This window comes from Ornithorhynchus anatinus, chromosome 17, assembly GCF_004115215.2.
Source record: "Ornithorhynchus anatinus isolate Pmale09 chromosome 17, mOrnAna1.pri.v4, whole genome shotgun sequence".
NCBI classification, from domain to species: domain Eukaryota; kingdom Metazoa; phylum Chordata; class Mammalia; order Monotremata; family Ornithorhynchidae; genus Ornithorhynchus; species Ornithorhynchus anatinus.
Window position 1 is genome coordinate 8,124,265 of NC_041744.1, and position 14,885 is coordinate 8,139,149.

At 46.9% G+C, this 14,885-nt stretch overlaps 1 protein-coding gene across 1 annotated transcript in view; it reads right to left on the reverse strand.

Moving 5' to 3' along the window:
• Nucleotides 1-11,057, reverse strand: part of CPD (carboxypeptidase D) — a 55,501-nt gene extending 44,444 nt beyond the window's left edge. Inside the window, exons 1-2 of the mRNA XM_029081610.2 lie at nt 10,271-11,057; nt 2,800-3,047 (exon numbers count right to left, since the gene is read on the reverse strand). Coding sequence (XP_028937443.1) covers nt 2,800-3,047; nt 10,271-11,025 — 1,003 coding nt within the window. The 5' untranslated portion in view covers nt 11,026-11,057. The remainder of the gene's footprint in view (nt 1-2,799; nt 3,048-10,270) is intronic.
• Nucleotides 11,058-14,885: the final 3,828 nt, after the last annotated feature.

Sequence of the window (14,885 nt, forward strand, 5' to 3'; positions counted from 1 at the left end):
ATGCTCGATCCTTGCTTATGTGTCTGTTTCCAGACCACTTGCCCCCTTTATTCCTAGATTTTAAGCCCCTCGCGGGCCTGGAAGCATGTCTAATTCTCACTTGTGCATTCTCTCCAATGTTTGGAATAGTACCTTGTACAAAGTAAGCATTTAATAACTACTAATACTATTTCTATGAATAAGTCTCATTGCCCTTCCCTTACTCTAACCACCATAAACCTGTTTCAAGCTAAATTCATTTTTCACTGTGCAAAAAACCACATGTGTATTCATAACTGGAAAAGATGGCAGAGCACTGAGTGGTTTTCCTCCAGACTAGTGGTGTTTATATTTTCACAGAATACTACACATACTTATGTTTATCCTATTTGCTCGCATTCCACATTCCTGTGACCACAACACAAAGAATAGGGGAGCAAACAGCCAGAAGAACACACCTCCATCCTCTTAAAAAGTGGGAGTTGTGTTCTTGCAAACCCCTCAGAGGAACATTTGCATGGTGTTGTCACTCATGGGCAATACCACTCGTGTGCACAGAATCCTTGATTCTATTTATTGCCATTGTTCTTGTCTGTTTGTCTCCCCCGATTAGACTGTAAGCCCGTCAAAGGGCAGGGACTGTATCTGTTACCGATTTGTACATTCCAAATACTTAGTACAGTGCTCTGCACATAGTAAGCGCTCAATAAATACTATTGAATGAATGAATCCTTTCTTTTACCACCAGTGCTTGGCATGTAGTAAGTGCTTAACAAATGCCATCATTAGTATTATTGGACTCTCCCAAGCACTCACTACAGTGTGCTGTACTCGGTTAAGCGCTCAATAAATACTACTGATTTTATTCTGACACCCCATCATGCTATAATCAGACAGGCTCACAACCCAGAGCTTAGAAGAGTGCAGGGCACATAGGAAGCGCTAAACAAATACCATCATTATTATTAATCTCTGATGAATACTCCCGAATTCTACTGCTGCCTTCTAGTCAAAACATATGATGAAGGCAGACGTTCTGGTAGAACTGAGAACTATTAATATTTGGACCAAAGTCTGTGTACATTTTCGGGTTCTACTTACCGCACTGCAGCTGTCCTGTCTTACAGAGTCCAAAAGGCTCAAAGTGTCTGCCTGGGCCATGCAGACATTTTGGCGACACTATTCCAGACAGTAGTCATTTCACATAAAAGAGTTGATATGATCAAAATTAGATTCCTTCTGGGTTATTGCTCGCTTCTCATTTGGAAAGGACTCAGCCCGGGATAAGGAAAATTAGGTGAAATGAGATGCAAAGTGCTTTGGACAAAAATGCGCCCGTGGGTTGGTCCTCAAAAGGGGAAAAGGAAAATCCAAAGAATCAAACCAAAGTTGAGCACAAATGCTCTGCAAGAAGTTTATTTTTAAAAAAGCGACAAGAAAATCCCGAGTATTAAAAAGTATCAGAAAACCTCGACTTTGTGGGGCTTTTCTGACAAAAGACAACAAAGGAAGCAATTTTACAATATTCCAATGAGACTGAATGCCTAAAAATTCTAACAGACTAACCCCACTCATTCATTTTTATAATGCCAAAATTGGTTTTACAGTTCAGCAAAGTAAAAGAGTTACCATTTTTCAACTTTGGTAAGATCCTGTGAAATTCACTTTCCCCTAACGGCAGTCTTAACTTCCCAACTACGCAAAAAAACAAAATGAAACTGAAGCTTAATTACTCGGTGTTAATCTCACCCTCCTTTTTCCTGGGCTTTAGACTAGTCACTGTCTATATTGGTTTTGGCCTTAAATAGGTCAATACAAACAACATCTGTAATCCTCGTATTCTCCAGGATATCCGGGTTTGAGCACACGTCAAAGACACAAAGTTTCACAAGCCCTTCTCATTTCAGCCCCATGTAAAATAAACATAATGAATCTTGTCCACGTGGAGACTATTATAAAATTCTCCCACTAGGTGAAGTTGTTTTGTTTGCAGAGTCTATAGGGCATACAACGCAACGGTTTGAAAAATGTCATTTAATAAGTGTGTCTATTCAATTATATTTGGTTGAAGCATCCAACAGCTTCAGATGGTTGATGAACCAATCGGTCAACTACTTTAACCCAATTAGGCACATATATCTTTCCAACAAAAGCAGATTTGTCATCACACTGAGCCCAAAGTGAGTTATGGAATAAAAATGCATAACAATTTGCCTCCCCTACTGCGTTTCTTAATTAGATATTGCTAAACCCACCACTTCTAGTTTTCCTAACAGAGCTGTTTCGGTACTACTGCTGGGAACTAAGGCTATATAAATTCTCTTTGGAATGAAGCAATTCTGTCGGTCACACAACCACTAGTTGATTAAAAGTCACTAGGGGCTCGGAAGAAACTGAACTTTAAAACCTGACTCTCGGGGATTGTTTCCAGCCCAAAGACACTTGTCAGAAGCCACCACCACTTACTAAGCCTCCCCCAAAAGAGGTGTTCTAGAAATTTTTGCTTTGTTTTTAAACAGGAAGAGGACCCAAGGCTTTTCGCCGGAAAGGCAATGAAAAGCAAATAAAAATGAATCGTTTTGTACTGGCAGTATTTCAAGAGAGTTAACCTGTTCCTCCTGCAGCCTCCCGTATTGATTACTTTCTTAAGTCGCCATAATAGAGCATGTTAGAAATTTACAATTACTACCAAGTTCCTAAAAGTTTGGACAGAATGACAAGTGTTCCACAATATAGCTCAATTAAACAGAAAAAAAAAGTATATATATATATACTGTGACAGTGACTATATATATATATATGTGCTCTGAATACTCTTACCTTCTACATCATACCAATGAGCTCCATTGGTGATCCCATCTTTGAAAGTCTCATCTTCCTCTCCTGGGCAGTGTGGAGCACCAGTTTTCATTATAGGGTGGTTTGAAGCATAGGCTTTTGCCAGATATTTAAAGACTTCGTCGTCTGAGGATCTGCTGTAGAATCCGGTGGCTTTATGCTCTGGCGAATCATCGAAAGGATAGCTTGCTACCACCGAGCCACCATGCAGGTTTCCGGAGAGCACAAATCTTTTCAGAAAAGCAAACAAAAAGAATCACCAATAGCCCCGAATACTGTTCTTTTCACTCCACAGCCTTTTGTACTGTAGAAAGTAGTGTTTACATCTTTCAACTCTAACATCAGTTATTTTCAAGTTCCCAACAAATGGAAGAGTCTGACGGAAAATGGAAAAATAGCATGAATTTTAGCTCTAAGCACTGCAGTTTGGTTGCAAGTTATTTTTCCATTCGTGGAAATTGATTAAATAGCATTTCTTTGGCAAATTAAAGTGAATGACCAACATCTCTCCAACATTACACAGAATGTTCAGGGATACTTAAACCTGGCTCAGAGAAAAAAAACAAAACTAAGGGGAAGCTATTAACTCTGAAGATATAACATTCATTTTATAATCCATTTGCCTAAACACAAGGTTTAAAAACAGGATGTCTATTTAAAAACAGGATGCCAACTTTTAAAGAGGATGTGTTCTGACTTACTCCCTAGTTCTTTAGGTCAGTATTCACGTTTCCATGCCTGATGCAGCTTAAAATGCAGCAAAAATGATTCTGTTTTCAAAGAAGGCCAAATGAAGTACAAAGGCTTTTGTTTGGGTGCATTATCACAATATGTATTCTTTGGTCTAGGATTTCTGATTGGGCCAGTAGAGAAACTTGTTTTGGTACTAGTGTAAAAGGGTTTATGGGACGGGAACACCAGCATTTTAAGCAGCATTTACTGAGCTTCTATACTATGCAGAGCACTGTTCTAGGTATTTGGAGATATGCACAAGTTTGTGAAGCAATTCCTGCCCTCTGGGAGCTTACAATGCATTAGAGAAGACAAGCACCCAAGAATTGAGGATACAGTATAGTGATGAAGACAAGTCCGAGTGTGAATATAAACACAAATAAATAACAGATGACTAAATAAGACTGCAGACTAGGAGGGAGAGAAATACGGCCTGGAAGTTGGGGGACTAATCAGGAATGCTTTCTGGAAGTAGTGGGGGAGAATGGTTTGCAAATTTAAGGGGGAATTAGGAGCGGGAAGAGAAAGATGCAGAAGGAAGTATAAAGGTGAGTGTTCCAAGCACGGAGGAACCGTTGTTAGAAATGGGGAGGATTTAGTTGATAAAGAGGATGGCCTAGGAGAGTCACAGCATCGCCTGGGAGTCGGAAAGACCTGGGTTCTGATCCTAGGCTCCTCCCATTTGTCTGCTGTGTGGCCTCGGGCAAATCATGTCATTGTTCAGTGCCTGTTACCTCATCTCTAAAATGGGGGTTAAGACTGTGTGCCCCAGGTGTGACACGGGCTGTGTGTCCAACCTGATTAGCTTGTATCTACCCCCAGCATTTACTGCAGTGCCTGGCAAATAGTAAACCCTTAACAAACACCATAAAAACGGAGCTCTGAAGTAGATAGCCAGGGAATATTCTAATAAATACTGCATCATTAGTAAACCTTTCTGTCTTCAAGCATCAAAATTCAACAACAGTGTGGTGCTTGACTTTGGCACATGAAAAGTTTGATTTTGGGGACTGGCAGTTTGCCCAGGGCCCCTTGAACTCTCCCTCTGGCTCAGTCACATTTCTGCTGAGGCAGAGGGGCAAAGTGCAAGCAGGAAGGTGGGAGTACAGCTTGTTACTTAAAAAAAAAAAAAAATGCACTCCAAGGTTTCTTACGGCTGGGACCCATTTAAGGTCAAAGCGATTACAGCACAGAACCGATGCTACGACATACCCAGCAAGTGAAGGCTTTGGTAGCCGATGTGGTCTTATCTGCCCATATTAACCAGACATTGGTTTGGGGGATTCCCACTGGCCTCTCCACCGCCCTGAACACTCTCAATCAAACAACTGCATTTAATGAGCTCTTACTGTGTGCAGAACACTGTACTATCCGCTTGAAAGGGTTCAGTACAGAGGTGGTAGGCATGTTCCCTGCCCACAAGGAGCTAATAATCCACAGCCTTGCCAGGGCTTCTGTCAGAAACTTTCATCACTGACTGCAAAGCTCCAACTAGCAAAGCAGAAGAAGCAAGGAGTCCAGATTCCCAGAAATGTGCTCTTTCCACTGAACCAAAGCGGGGCTAAGTAAATTATTACTGCTGTGGGTCACGGAACTATTCTTTCATTATTCTACAAACTGGATATACCTGGCTCTGCCTATCTGATTTGCCATTACAGCTGTACCCAACAATCCAGATTATGACCACTGGCTCATATTGCAAGCATTTTCACTTGGTGTTAGGAAAATTTTCTAAAGACCACTTGGAAGGAATAAGAGTACATAGGTTATATAATGGATAGGTTAAAATAATTAACCTAAGAGCTCTAGCATGCCGAATTGCTAAAAATCTATTCAGTGATATTGCCCTCAGGCTGACTGTGTGTAGACCACTATATTAAGCACTTGGGAGCGTATAATACAATAAAGTTGGGAGAAAAGGATCCCTGATTTCAAGGAGCTTACAGCTAGTGGAGGAAGTCAGATATTTAAATACAGACAGATAAAGCAGCACAACTTAAGGATATGATCATGAACACGGAATGAGTCTGTTATACTGTCATACTGTACCCTCTTTTAGTGCTTAGTACAGCGCTCTGCACACAGTAAGCGCTTAATAAATACAACTGGTTGACTGCCATGGGACTGGGGATAGGGTATCAAAGGGCTTAAGGGGTAGAGGCCCAAGTGAAAAGGTGACCCAAAGAGAAAGTGAATAGGATGGGGGAAATAAGAGGTCAGGGAAGGCTTCTCAGAGGAGATGTGATTTTAGCAAGTCTTTGAAGATGGAGAGAATGACGGCCTATCTGGTATAAAGTGGGGAGGGAGTTCCAGGCCGGAGGGAAGATGGCACTGGCCAATGCAATCTTTTATTAACCCCGAATCCGAGCTCACAAGTAGTCAGTGCCAAACTACGGCGAAGCAAGAACTTCCATCGTACCCTTCAGATTCTGGTGCAAAGAAGGGCACATCCTAGGCAAGTCACACTTTCACGGCTTGCCTGCCACTTCAATTACCTTACCTGTCCCCAAATACCTCAATCACCAAGAGCAGCAAAGTGCAGGAGCCCCTGTTGCCCATTGAGTTAGAATGAAATCTAGGTCTTCTAACTCAATGACCCTTCTAAATTCAGTAACATTCTGGTGATACTCCTCATCCAGAAAGAGCCGCAACAAGAGCATCTGGGCAGTTCTGGCGAGAAATGGATTTTACTTTCTAGTACGTAGCACCAGGGTAAAAAATGTTTTGGCTTAGCTTTAAATTGGAAAAAAACCCTTCTTTATTTCATCACAGTGGTTTCAGATGGTCAAAATCAGAGTTCATCTGATTGGTTCTCTGATTCTCGAAACACTGTGCTCGGCACAGAGTAGGCTCGGCACCAAACTGGATCCAGTCGGTCTAGGCACGCTTAGACAGCTATCTGGCCCCCATTTCAGATGTTTCAGGATTAGGGATGGGTGCGGCAGAGAATGAAACAGGCAGTACGGGAGAGAAGAGAGAGGAGCCCTTATAAATCATAGGTTACTTCCAAAATTGCCCAATATCTTGAAGTATCCCCAGGGCAACTATACACACACACCGCACACAGAAATGCCCCTCTGAGGTGAGCCTGGACCAGTTGGCCTGGACTGGTCAGCCCTTGCTTGGAGGAGGAGTCGGCAACAGGCCACGCTCCAGACTTCCGACCCTGCTCTAAGGGAACACTAGTAAAAAAAAAATCACCTAGGACATTAAATGAGTGTTTCTGAAGAATATACAGGAAGAATCCTATCGACGTAGTGCTATTATAATTTGAGCATTGAATCATTAATATACATATATACATACATATAGACACACTCTATATTCTGAAATTTTCAGGAAAAAAATTCCTCACGCCACTCTTGTACTGCAGTTATATTCAAATGCTGGTGTAGAGCGATCACCAACAGCTGCCCAACCAACTTGCAAGGTTAAAAATTCTTTAAATCATTTTATTTCTGTTTCACTCCCATTGTTTGCAGAGAAAACACCATGAATCACTGGCAAAGTTAAACAGTCTTCTGACAGCACCAGTCCATTGCAAATACCCTAAAAGTGCTAGAATGTTTTGATCAATTAACTATTTTTTCTCCAAAGTCTTCATAGTAAAGGGAAGCCAACTCAGCCTCTAATGATTTACTATTGCCCTGAAAGCTTCCATCTCACGCATAAAGTTATCCAGAGAAGCCTTCAAGTATACCCGCAGGGGTAGAATAAAATTCAAGCGAAATAATACATCCATTCTTCCTGCATTATTTTTCCATCAAAACTTAAAGTGGTTTACCCTTGCAAGTCCCACAGGCCTTGTTTAGCTTAAGCAGCCCCGAATGAACTCTACTAAATGCCTTTTCATTTTACAAGAGCAGGGGGGATGTCCGGGCGGCGGCGGCTAGGTTTGAGAGCATCCTTGCTCAGGTGAGGGACCACGTCTCTCCGTTCCTTTAAGATGCCGGCGGCCAGCTCCGCGGAGCCCCTGGCCTAAGTGAAGCAGCGTTTTCCAGCTGACCTCACGAGAACTGCGCAGATGGGGCGAGAAGCCAGATCCCGTCCTTCAAGGCAAGTCGCTTAACTTCTCGGTGCCTCGGTTACCTCAGTGGCAAAATGGGGATTAAGATGTGGCTGAGGGACTGGGCCCGGCTTTATTAGCTTGTATCGACCTCAGCCCTTAGGGAGAAGCAGCATGGCTTAGGGGATAGAGCACAAGAGTCAGAAGGCCTCTTGTTCTAATCCTGACTCCCCCACTTGTCTACTGTGTGACTTTGGGCAAGACACTTCACTCTGTGCCTCAGAGATTGCCTCATCTGTAAAATGGGGATTAAGATTGTGAGCCCCATGTGGAATCGGGACTGGGTCCAACAAGATTTGCTTGTATCCACCTCTGTGCTTGGTAGAATGCCTAGCACATAGTAAGTGCTCAACAAATACCACACTTAGTAGTAGTAGTACAGTGCCCGGCAGAGTGAGTGCTTAACGAATACCATTAGAAAAACCAAAAAGAATAAATCCCGGAGTGCCCGGCCCATGCTTAGGGCAAAAAGGAGGAGGTTGAGAAGGGAAAGGGGACCAGAAGGAACCCTGGTTCCTTAGCACAGTGCTCTGCACCCAGCACTCAGTACAGTGCTGTGTACTCAGGACCGTGCTTACTGCAGCCCAGCGCTCGGTACAGTGCTTTGCACCCAATAAGCGTTCAGCAAATACGATTGAATGAAAGGAAGGATGGGGAAGCGGGGAGAAGGGGGACAGTGAGTTAGCCAGGTAAGGAAGGCACGGGGAAGGAGATGGGCCCAGAAGAGGAGGAGGAAGAAGACGAGGAGGAAAAGGAAGAAGAGGAGGAGGAGGAAAAGGAAGAAGAGGAGGAAGAGATGTAGGAGGAGTAAGAGGTGGAGGAGGAAGAGGTAGAGGAGGAAGAAGAGGAGGAAGGAGAGGAGGAGAAGGAACAAGAGGAACAAGAGGTGGAGGAGGAGAAGGAACAAGAGGAGGAGGACATGGAAGAGGAGAAGGAACAAGAGGAGGTAGAGGAGGAAGAAGAGGAGGAGGAGGAAGAGGAGGAGGAGGAGGAGATGGAAAAGGAAGAAGAGGAGAGGTGGTGCAGGAGGAAGAGGAGGAGGTGGTGGAGGAGGAAGAGGAGGAGGAGGTGGTGGAGGACGAAGAGAATGAGGGTGATTCATTCAATCATACTTATTGAGTTCTATTGTGTGCAGAGCACTGTACTAAGCGCTTTGTAAATACAATTCAGCAACAAAGAGAGCCAATCCCTGCCCACAGCGGGCTCACCGCCTAGAAGAGGGGAGACAGACATCAAAACAAGTACACACGCATCGGTAGCATCATTATAAATAAAGGGAATTACAGATATATACATGTCAATAAAAACAAATAGAATAACTCTGTATGTATATATATAAATGCTGTGGGGTGGAGGGGTAGAGCAAAGGGAAAAGGGGGAGCAGGAGATAAAGAAGCAGCATGGCTTAGTGGAAAGGGCGCGGGCTTGGCAGTCAGAGGTCATGGGCTCTAATCCCGACTCCGCCGCTTGCCAGCTGTGTGACCATGCGCAAGCTAGTTCACTTCTCTGTGCCTCAGTGACCTCATCTGGAAAATGGGGATGAAGACCATCAGCCTTATGTGGAACAACCTGATTACCCTCTATCTCCCCCGGCGCTTAGAACAGTGCTTGGCACATAGTAAGCGCTTAACAAATACCACCATTATTACCATGTATCTACTCCAGCACTTAGAACAGTGCTTGGCACATAGTAAGTGCTTAATGAATACCAACATTATTATAATTCAAAGGGGGGGCTGAGTCCGGGGGGGGGGGGTCTTCCTGGAGGAGGGGAGTTTTCGGTAGCGATTGGGAGGAGAGGGGAGAGTGATGATTTGGAAGAGGGGTGCTTCTGGTAGGGGTTGCAGGGAGAGGGGAGAGTGATGATTGGAAGAGGGGAGGTTTTGGTAGGGGTTGGTGGGGGAGGAAAGAGTGATGGTTTGGAGGAGGGGAGCTTTAGGTAGGGGTTCGGGGGGAGAGGGATGGTTTGGAGAAGGGAAGCTTTCGGTAGAGGTTGGGGAGTAAAGAGTGATGGTTTGGAGGGGGGGAGGTTTCGGTAGGGGTTGGTGGGGGGGAAGAGTGATGGTTTGGAGGAAGGGAGCTTTCTGTAGGGGTTGGTGCGGGGAAAGAATGATGGTTTGGAGGAGGGGAGCTTTCGGTAGGGGTTGGTGGGGGGGGGTGGGGGTGATGGTTTGGAGGAAGGAAGGTTTCGGTAGGGGTTGGTGGGGAGGGAAGAATGACGGTTTGGAGGAGGGGAGCTTTCGGTAGGGGTTGGTGGGGGGGTGGGGGTGATGGTTTGGAGGAAGGAAGGTTTCGGTAGGGGTTGGTGGGGAGGGAAGAGTGACGGTTTGGAGGAGGGGAGTTTTCGGCTGGGGTTGGGGAGAGTGATGGTTTGGAGGAGGGAAGCTTTCGGTTGGGGTTGGGGGGTGGGGGAGAGGGATGGTTTGGAGGAGGGGAGCTTTCTCGGTAGGGGTTGGTGGCGGAGAGGAGGGGAGGTTTGGGTAGGGGTGGGGGAGAGGGGGGAGAGGGATGGTTTGGGGGAGAGGAGGAGGGAGGGCGTTGCAGGCGGGAGGAGGGAGAGGCCCGGGGAGGAGGATAGCGGCGGGGGCAGAAGGGAAGGGAGGGAAGGGAGGGGGGCGAGGGGCCGGGGAGGTGTGGAGGGCGGTCGGGGCTCACTTGTTGCGTCGGATCCAGCGGATGAGGGCTCGCACCTCGGGCACGTCGGCCAGGTCGGGGGGGCCGCCGCTGCCGAACTGGTCGGGGAAGCTGCGGTTGAGGTCGCGGCCGCGGCTGTTGTCGCGGCCCCCTCCTCCTCCCGCTCCCGCCGCTCCGCCGCCGCCGCCGCCGCCTCCGCCGCCGCAGTCCCCCTCCCGGGCGCGCTCGAAGCCGTCGGGGTTGAGGCTGGGCAGCAGGTAGACGTCGGTGGTGTTGAGGAGGCGGGTGAGGCGCGGGTCCCCGCGGCCGTAGCCGGCCGCCAGCTCGCGGGCCAGGTAGACCAGCACCTGGCGCGACACCGTCTCGTCGCCGTGCATGTTGCCCACCAGCTTCACCTGGGGCCGGCCCGGGATCAGCGGCCCCGCCGCCTCGGGGGTCGGGGGGGGCTCCGGGGAGGCTCCCCCCGGGGGCGCGGGCGGCCCCAGCCCGGCCGTCAGGCGCAGCACCCAGAGCGGCCGCCCCTCCACCGAGCGGCCGATGCTGAACAGGCGGCCCAGGCCCGGGGGCCCCGCCGCCGCCGCCGCCCGCAGCGCCCGGCCCAGCTCCGCTTCGTGGTAGTAGCGGTCGAAGAGCTCCTCCTCCGCCGCCGCCGCCGCCGCCGCCGCCGCCGCCGCTTCCGCCTTCTTGATGTGGGCCGCCGAGGCCGGGCCCGGCAGCAGCAGCACCGGGACCAGCACCAGAACCAGGACCAGGACCAGCCCGCCGCCGCTCGCCATCTTCCAGCAGCCCCACCGCTCGCCCCCCCCCTCCCGCCACGGCCCGCCGGATGCCCGCGGCGCCTAGCAACCCCGACCCCGCCCCCTCTCCCTGACGTCACGAGGGGGCGGGGCTCCCCCAGACCACGCCCACGCCGCGTCATTCGCTCGCTCGCTCACTCACGCATTCATCCATTCATTTACTCATTCATTCGCTCGCTCGCTCACTCACTCACTCACGCATTCATCCATTCATTTACTCATTCATTCGCTCACTCACGTATTCGTTCCTTCGCTCGTTCGTTCTTTCACTCTTTCATTCACTCACTCACTCACTCATTCACTCACTCATTCATTCGCTCACGCATGTATTCATTTCTTCACTCATTCGTTCTTTCACTCATTCATTCATTCACTCATTCCCTCGCTCATTCATTCACTCACTTGCTCACTCACATCTTCATTCATTCATTCACTCACTCACTCACTCAATCACTCATTCATTCATTCACTCACTCATTCATTCCCTCGCTCATTCATTCCCTCGCTCATTCATTCATTTACTCACTCATTTGCTCACTCACATCTTCATTCGTTCATTCACTCATTCATTCACGCACTCAATCATTCATTCATTCATTCACTCATTCGTTCACTCACTCACTCAATCATTCACTCAGTCATTCACCCACTCAGTCATTCATTTACTCATTCATTCGCTCACTCATGTATTCATTTCTTCACTCATTCATTCACTCACTCATTCATTCATTCACTCACTCATTTGCTCACTCACATCTTCATTCATTCACTCACTCAATCATTCATTCATTCATTCACTCTCACTCATTCACTCATTCGTTCACTCACTCACTCTTTCACTCACTCACTCGCTCACTCATTCACTCAATGGTTCACTCATCCCCTCACTCACTCAATCATTCACTCATTCGCTCACTCATTCATTCACCCACTCAATCATTCACTCATTTATTCACTCATTCATTCACTCACTCACTCAATCATTCATTCACTCACTCATGCATTCAGTCATATTTCCTGAGCACTTACTGTGTGCACAGCACTGTACTAAGCGCTTGGGAAAGTACACTACAGCAATAGAGACAATCCCTGCCCACAACACACTCACAATCATAGAGGAGTGCGACTTGCTTAGAGGTTGTTCCCGCCTCCTTTTGCTGCCCTCCCAATTCCCACTTCTGTCTCCTAGTCCTCTTCCTACTTAATAATAATAATAATAATAATAATGGTATTTGTGAAGCCATGGGCCTAAGCACTCTGTACCAAGCAGTGGGATAGATGCAAGTTTATCAGGCTGTCCCATGTCAGGCTCACATTCTTAATCCCCATTCTACAGATGAGGTAACTGAGGCACAGAGAAGTTAAGTGACTTGCCCAAAGTCACAGAGAGACAAGTGGCAGAACAGGGATTAGAACTCATGACATATGACTCCCCACCCTGGGCTCTGTCCACTAAGCCAAGCTGCTACCCTCCGCTTTGACCCAATCTACCTCTCCTTACCCCGTCTCCACTCTCTGCTCCATATAATAATAATAATAATGTTGGTATTTGTTAAGCGCTTACTATGTGCCGAGCACTGTTCTAAGCGCTGGGGTAGACATAGGGGAATCAGGTTGTCCCACGTGGGGCTCACAGTCTTAATCCCCATTTTACAGATGAGGGAACTGAGGCACGGAGAAGTTAAGTGACTTGCCCACAGTCACACAGCCGACAAGTGGCAGAGCTGGGATTCGAACTCATGAGCCCTGACTCCAAAGCCCGTGCTCTTTCCACTGAGCCACGCTGCTTCTCCACCTCTCTCTATCCACTTTGCGCTTGGAGAATTTAAAAGAAAAAAGGACATTTAGCCAGCTTCTGGGTCATCACCAATGCCCCGTGGGTCTCCATGGGGCTAGCAAATACCTCGTCTGCCTACTGACTTCATTTCTTATTACACTGATGCCACTTGGCCCACTCCTTCACCTCCCAACCATGTTATTTATAGCTGTGGCCTTGGAATGATATTTAGTTAAGCAGCAGGTGTGACATTGCCGGATATATTTGCTCTGCAGGTGTAGTTTAACAATAGTCTAAAACTGCTGGCAAATAGAAGTTCATTGGGCTTTTTGAGTGTTTTTTTTTTTTAACCCCTCAGTTGTAAGAGGAGTTGACTTTAGCTGTTCAGTGGTTTGTTTACAGAAAGAGTGCTTGTAATGTTTGAAAATCCTTCACCAAAGTACTGCTCACTTTCCGGAGAAATGAGCCTAGAAAAGCCTTCTTGAAATATTGTTGCAGAATCTTTACACTGAGGAATGATAGAATTCTATTCTTCAGATCACTTTGGAGGATTTTGACCCTAAGGCCTTAACTCCTACACTTAAATTCAAAAGATACAAAATGGGGAGGGTGTGTATGTGTATGTATGGAGAAGCAGCGTGGCTCAGTGGAAAGAGCACGGGCTTTGGAGTCAGGGCTCATGAGTTCGAATCCCAGCTCTGCCACTTGTCGGCTGTGTGACTGTGGGCAAGTCACTTAACTTCTCTGTGCCTCAATTCCCTCATCTGTAAAATGGGGATTAAGATTGTGAGCCCCACCTGGGACAACCTGATTCCCCTATGTCTACCCCAGCGCTTAGAACAGTGCTCGGCACATAGTAAGCACTTAACAAATACCAACATTATTATTATATATATATGGATGGAGAGAGAGAGAGAAAGAGATCAGTGCTGTAAGGATGGATATAGATATAGAAATTCACCTGAGTGACTGAAAAGGTCAATGAGGAGCCACTGTCCTGGCCCCATTATGCACCCTAAAAGGCTCCTAGCTGTGTTGTCATGTTTGATATTCACAGCACCTAGTGGTGTTTTCTCTTTTGCCTTTTTGTTCCTCCTTCTTTTCAAAGATTTTGCTTAAAATGAGCCACTCCTTCCTCAGTTGCAATTCGCCATGGTGGTCTAATTCTTCAGGTCTAGTTTTCAGCTGGAATGCAGCCTCGTCTGAAGCTTTGTTTTACTGTGTCCTGAAAACATTTCCTCTGTCCTTGCTTTCGGTTTCCCCATTTTAGCTTTCCATACAGCGGTTGTTTGGGTGTCCTGCTGTTGTTCATTCTCCTCATATGTCCCACCCAGCAGAGCTGTGTTCGGGTGAGTAAAGCTTTGATGCTAGGAGACTTAGTTCTGGAACTTAATGAGGAGCAGCATGGCTCAGTGGAAAGAGCACGGGCTTTGGAGTCAGGGCTCATGAGTTCGAATCCCAGCTCTGCCACTTGTCGGCTGTGTGACTGTGGGCAAGTCACTTAACTTCTCTGTGCCTCAGTTCCCTCATCTGCAAAATGGGGATTAAGACTGTGAGCCCCACGTGGGACAACCTGATTCCCCTATGTCTACCCCAGCGCTTAGAACAGTGCTCGGCACATAGTAAGCGCTTAACAAATACCAACATTATTATTATTAGTTTGTGACCTTATCTTGTCTTTCAATATTGAGTATGGGCCATAAATGTTACAGAAGGAGCCACTCAAGGACTAGTTGTGGCGCCTGTGTGGATTTCAGGTCAAACAACCAAAGGGAAGTTTGGTCAGCACTACGGCAGTTCTGTGGACCTTCAGTTTGGTCTACGTACAGTCTGACACTGATGCTGCCACATCTTTTCTGACCGTCTTCCAAAATAATAATATCATTATGGTACTTACTAAGCACCGTTCTGAGCCCTTGGGTAGATACAAGTTAATCAGGTCCAACAGAGTCCGGTCCCACATGAGACTCACGGTCTAAATAGGAGGGAGTAGAATTTAATTCCCATTTTACAGATGAGGAATTTGTGGCACAGAGAAGTTAAGATCCCACAGCAGATACAT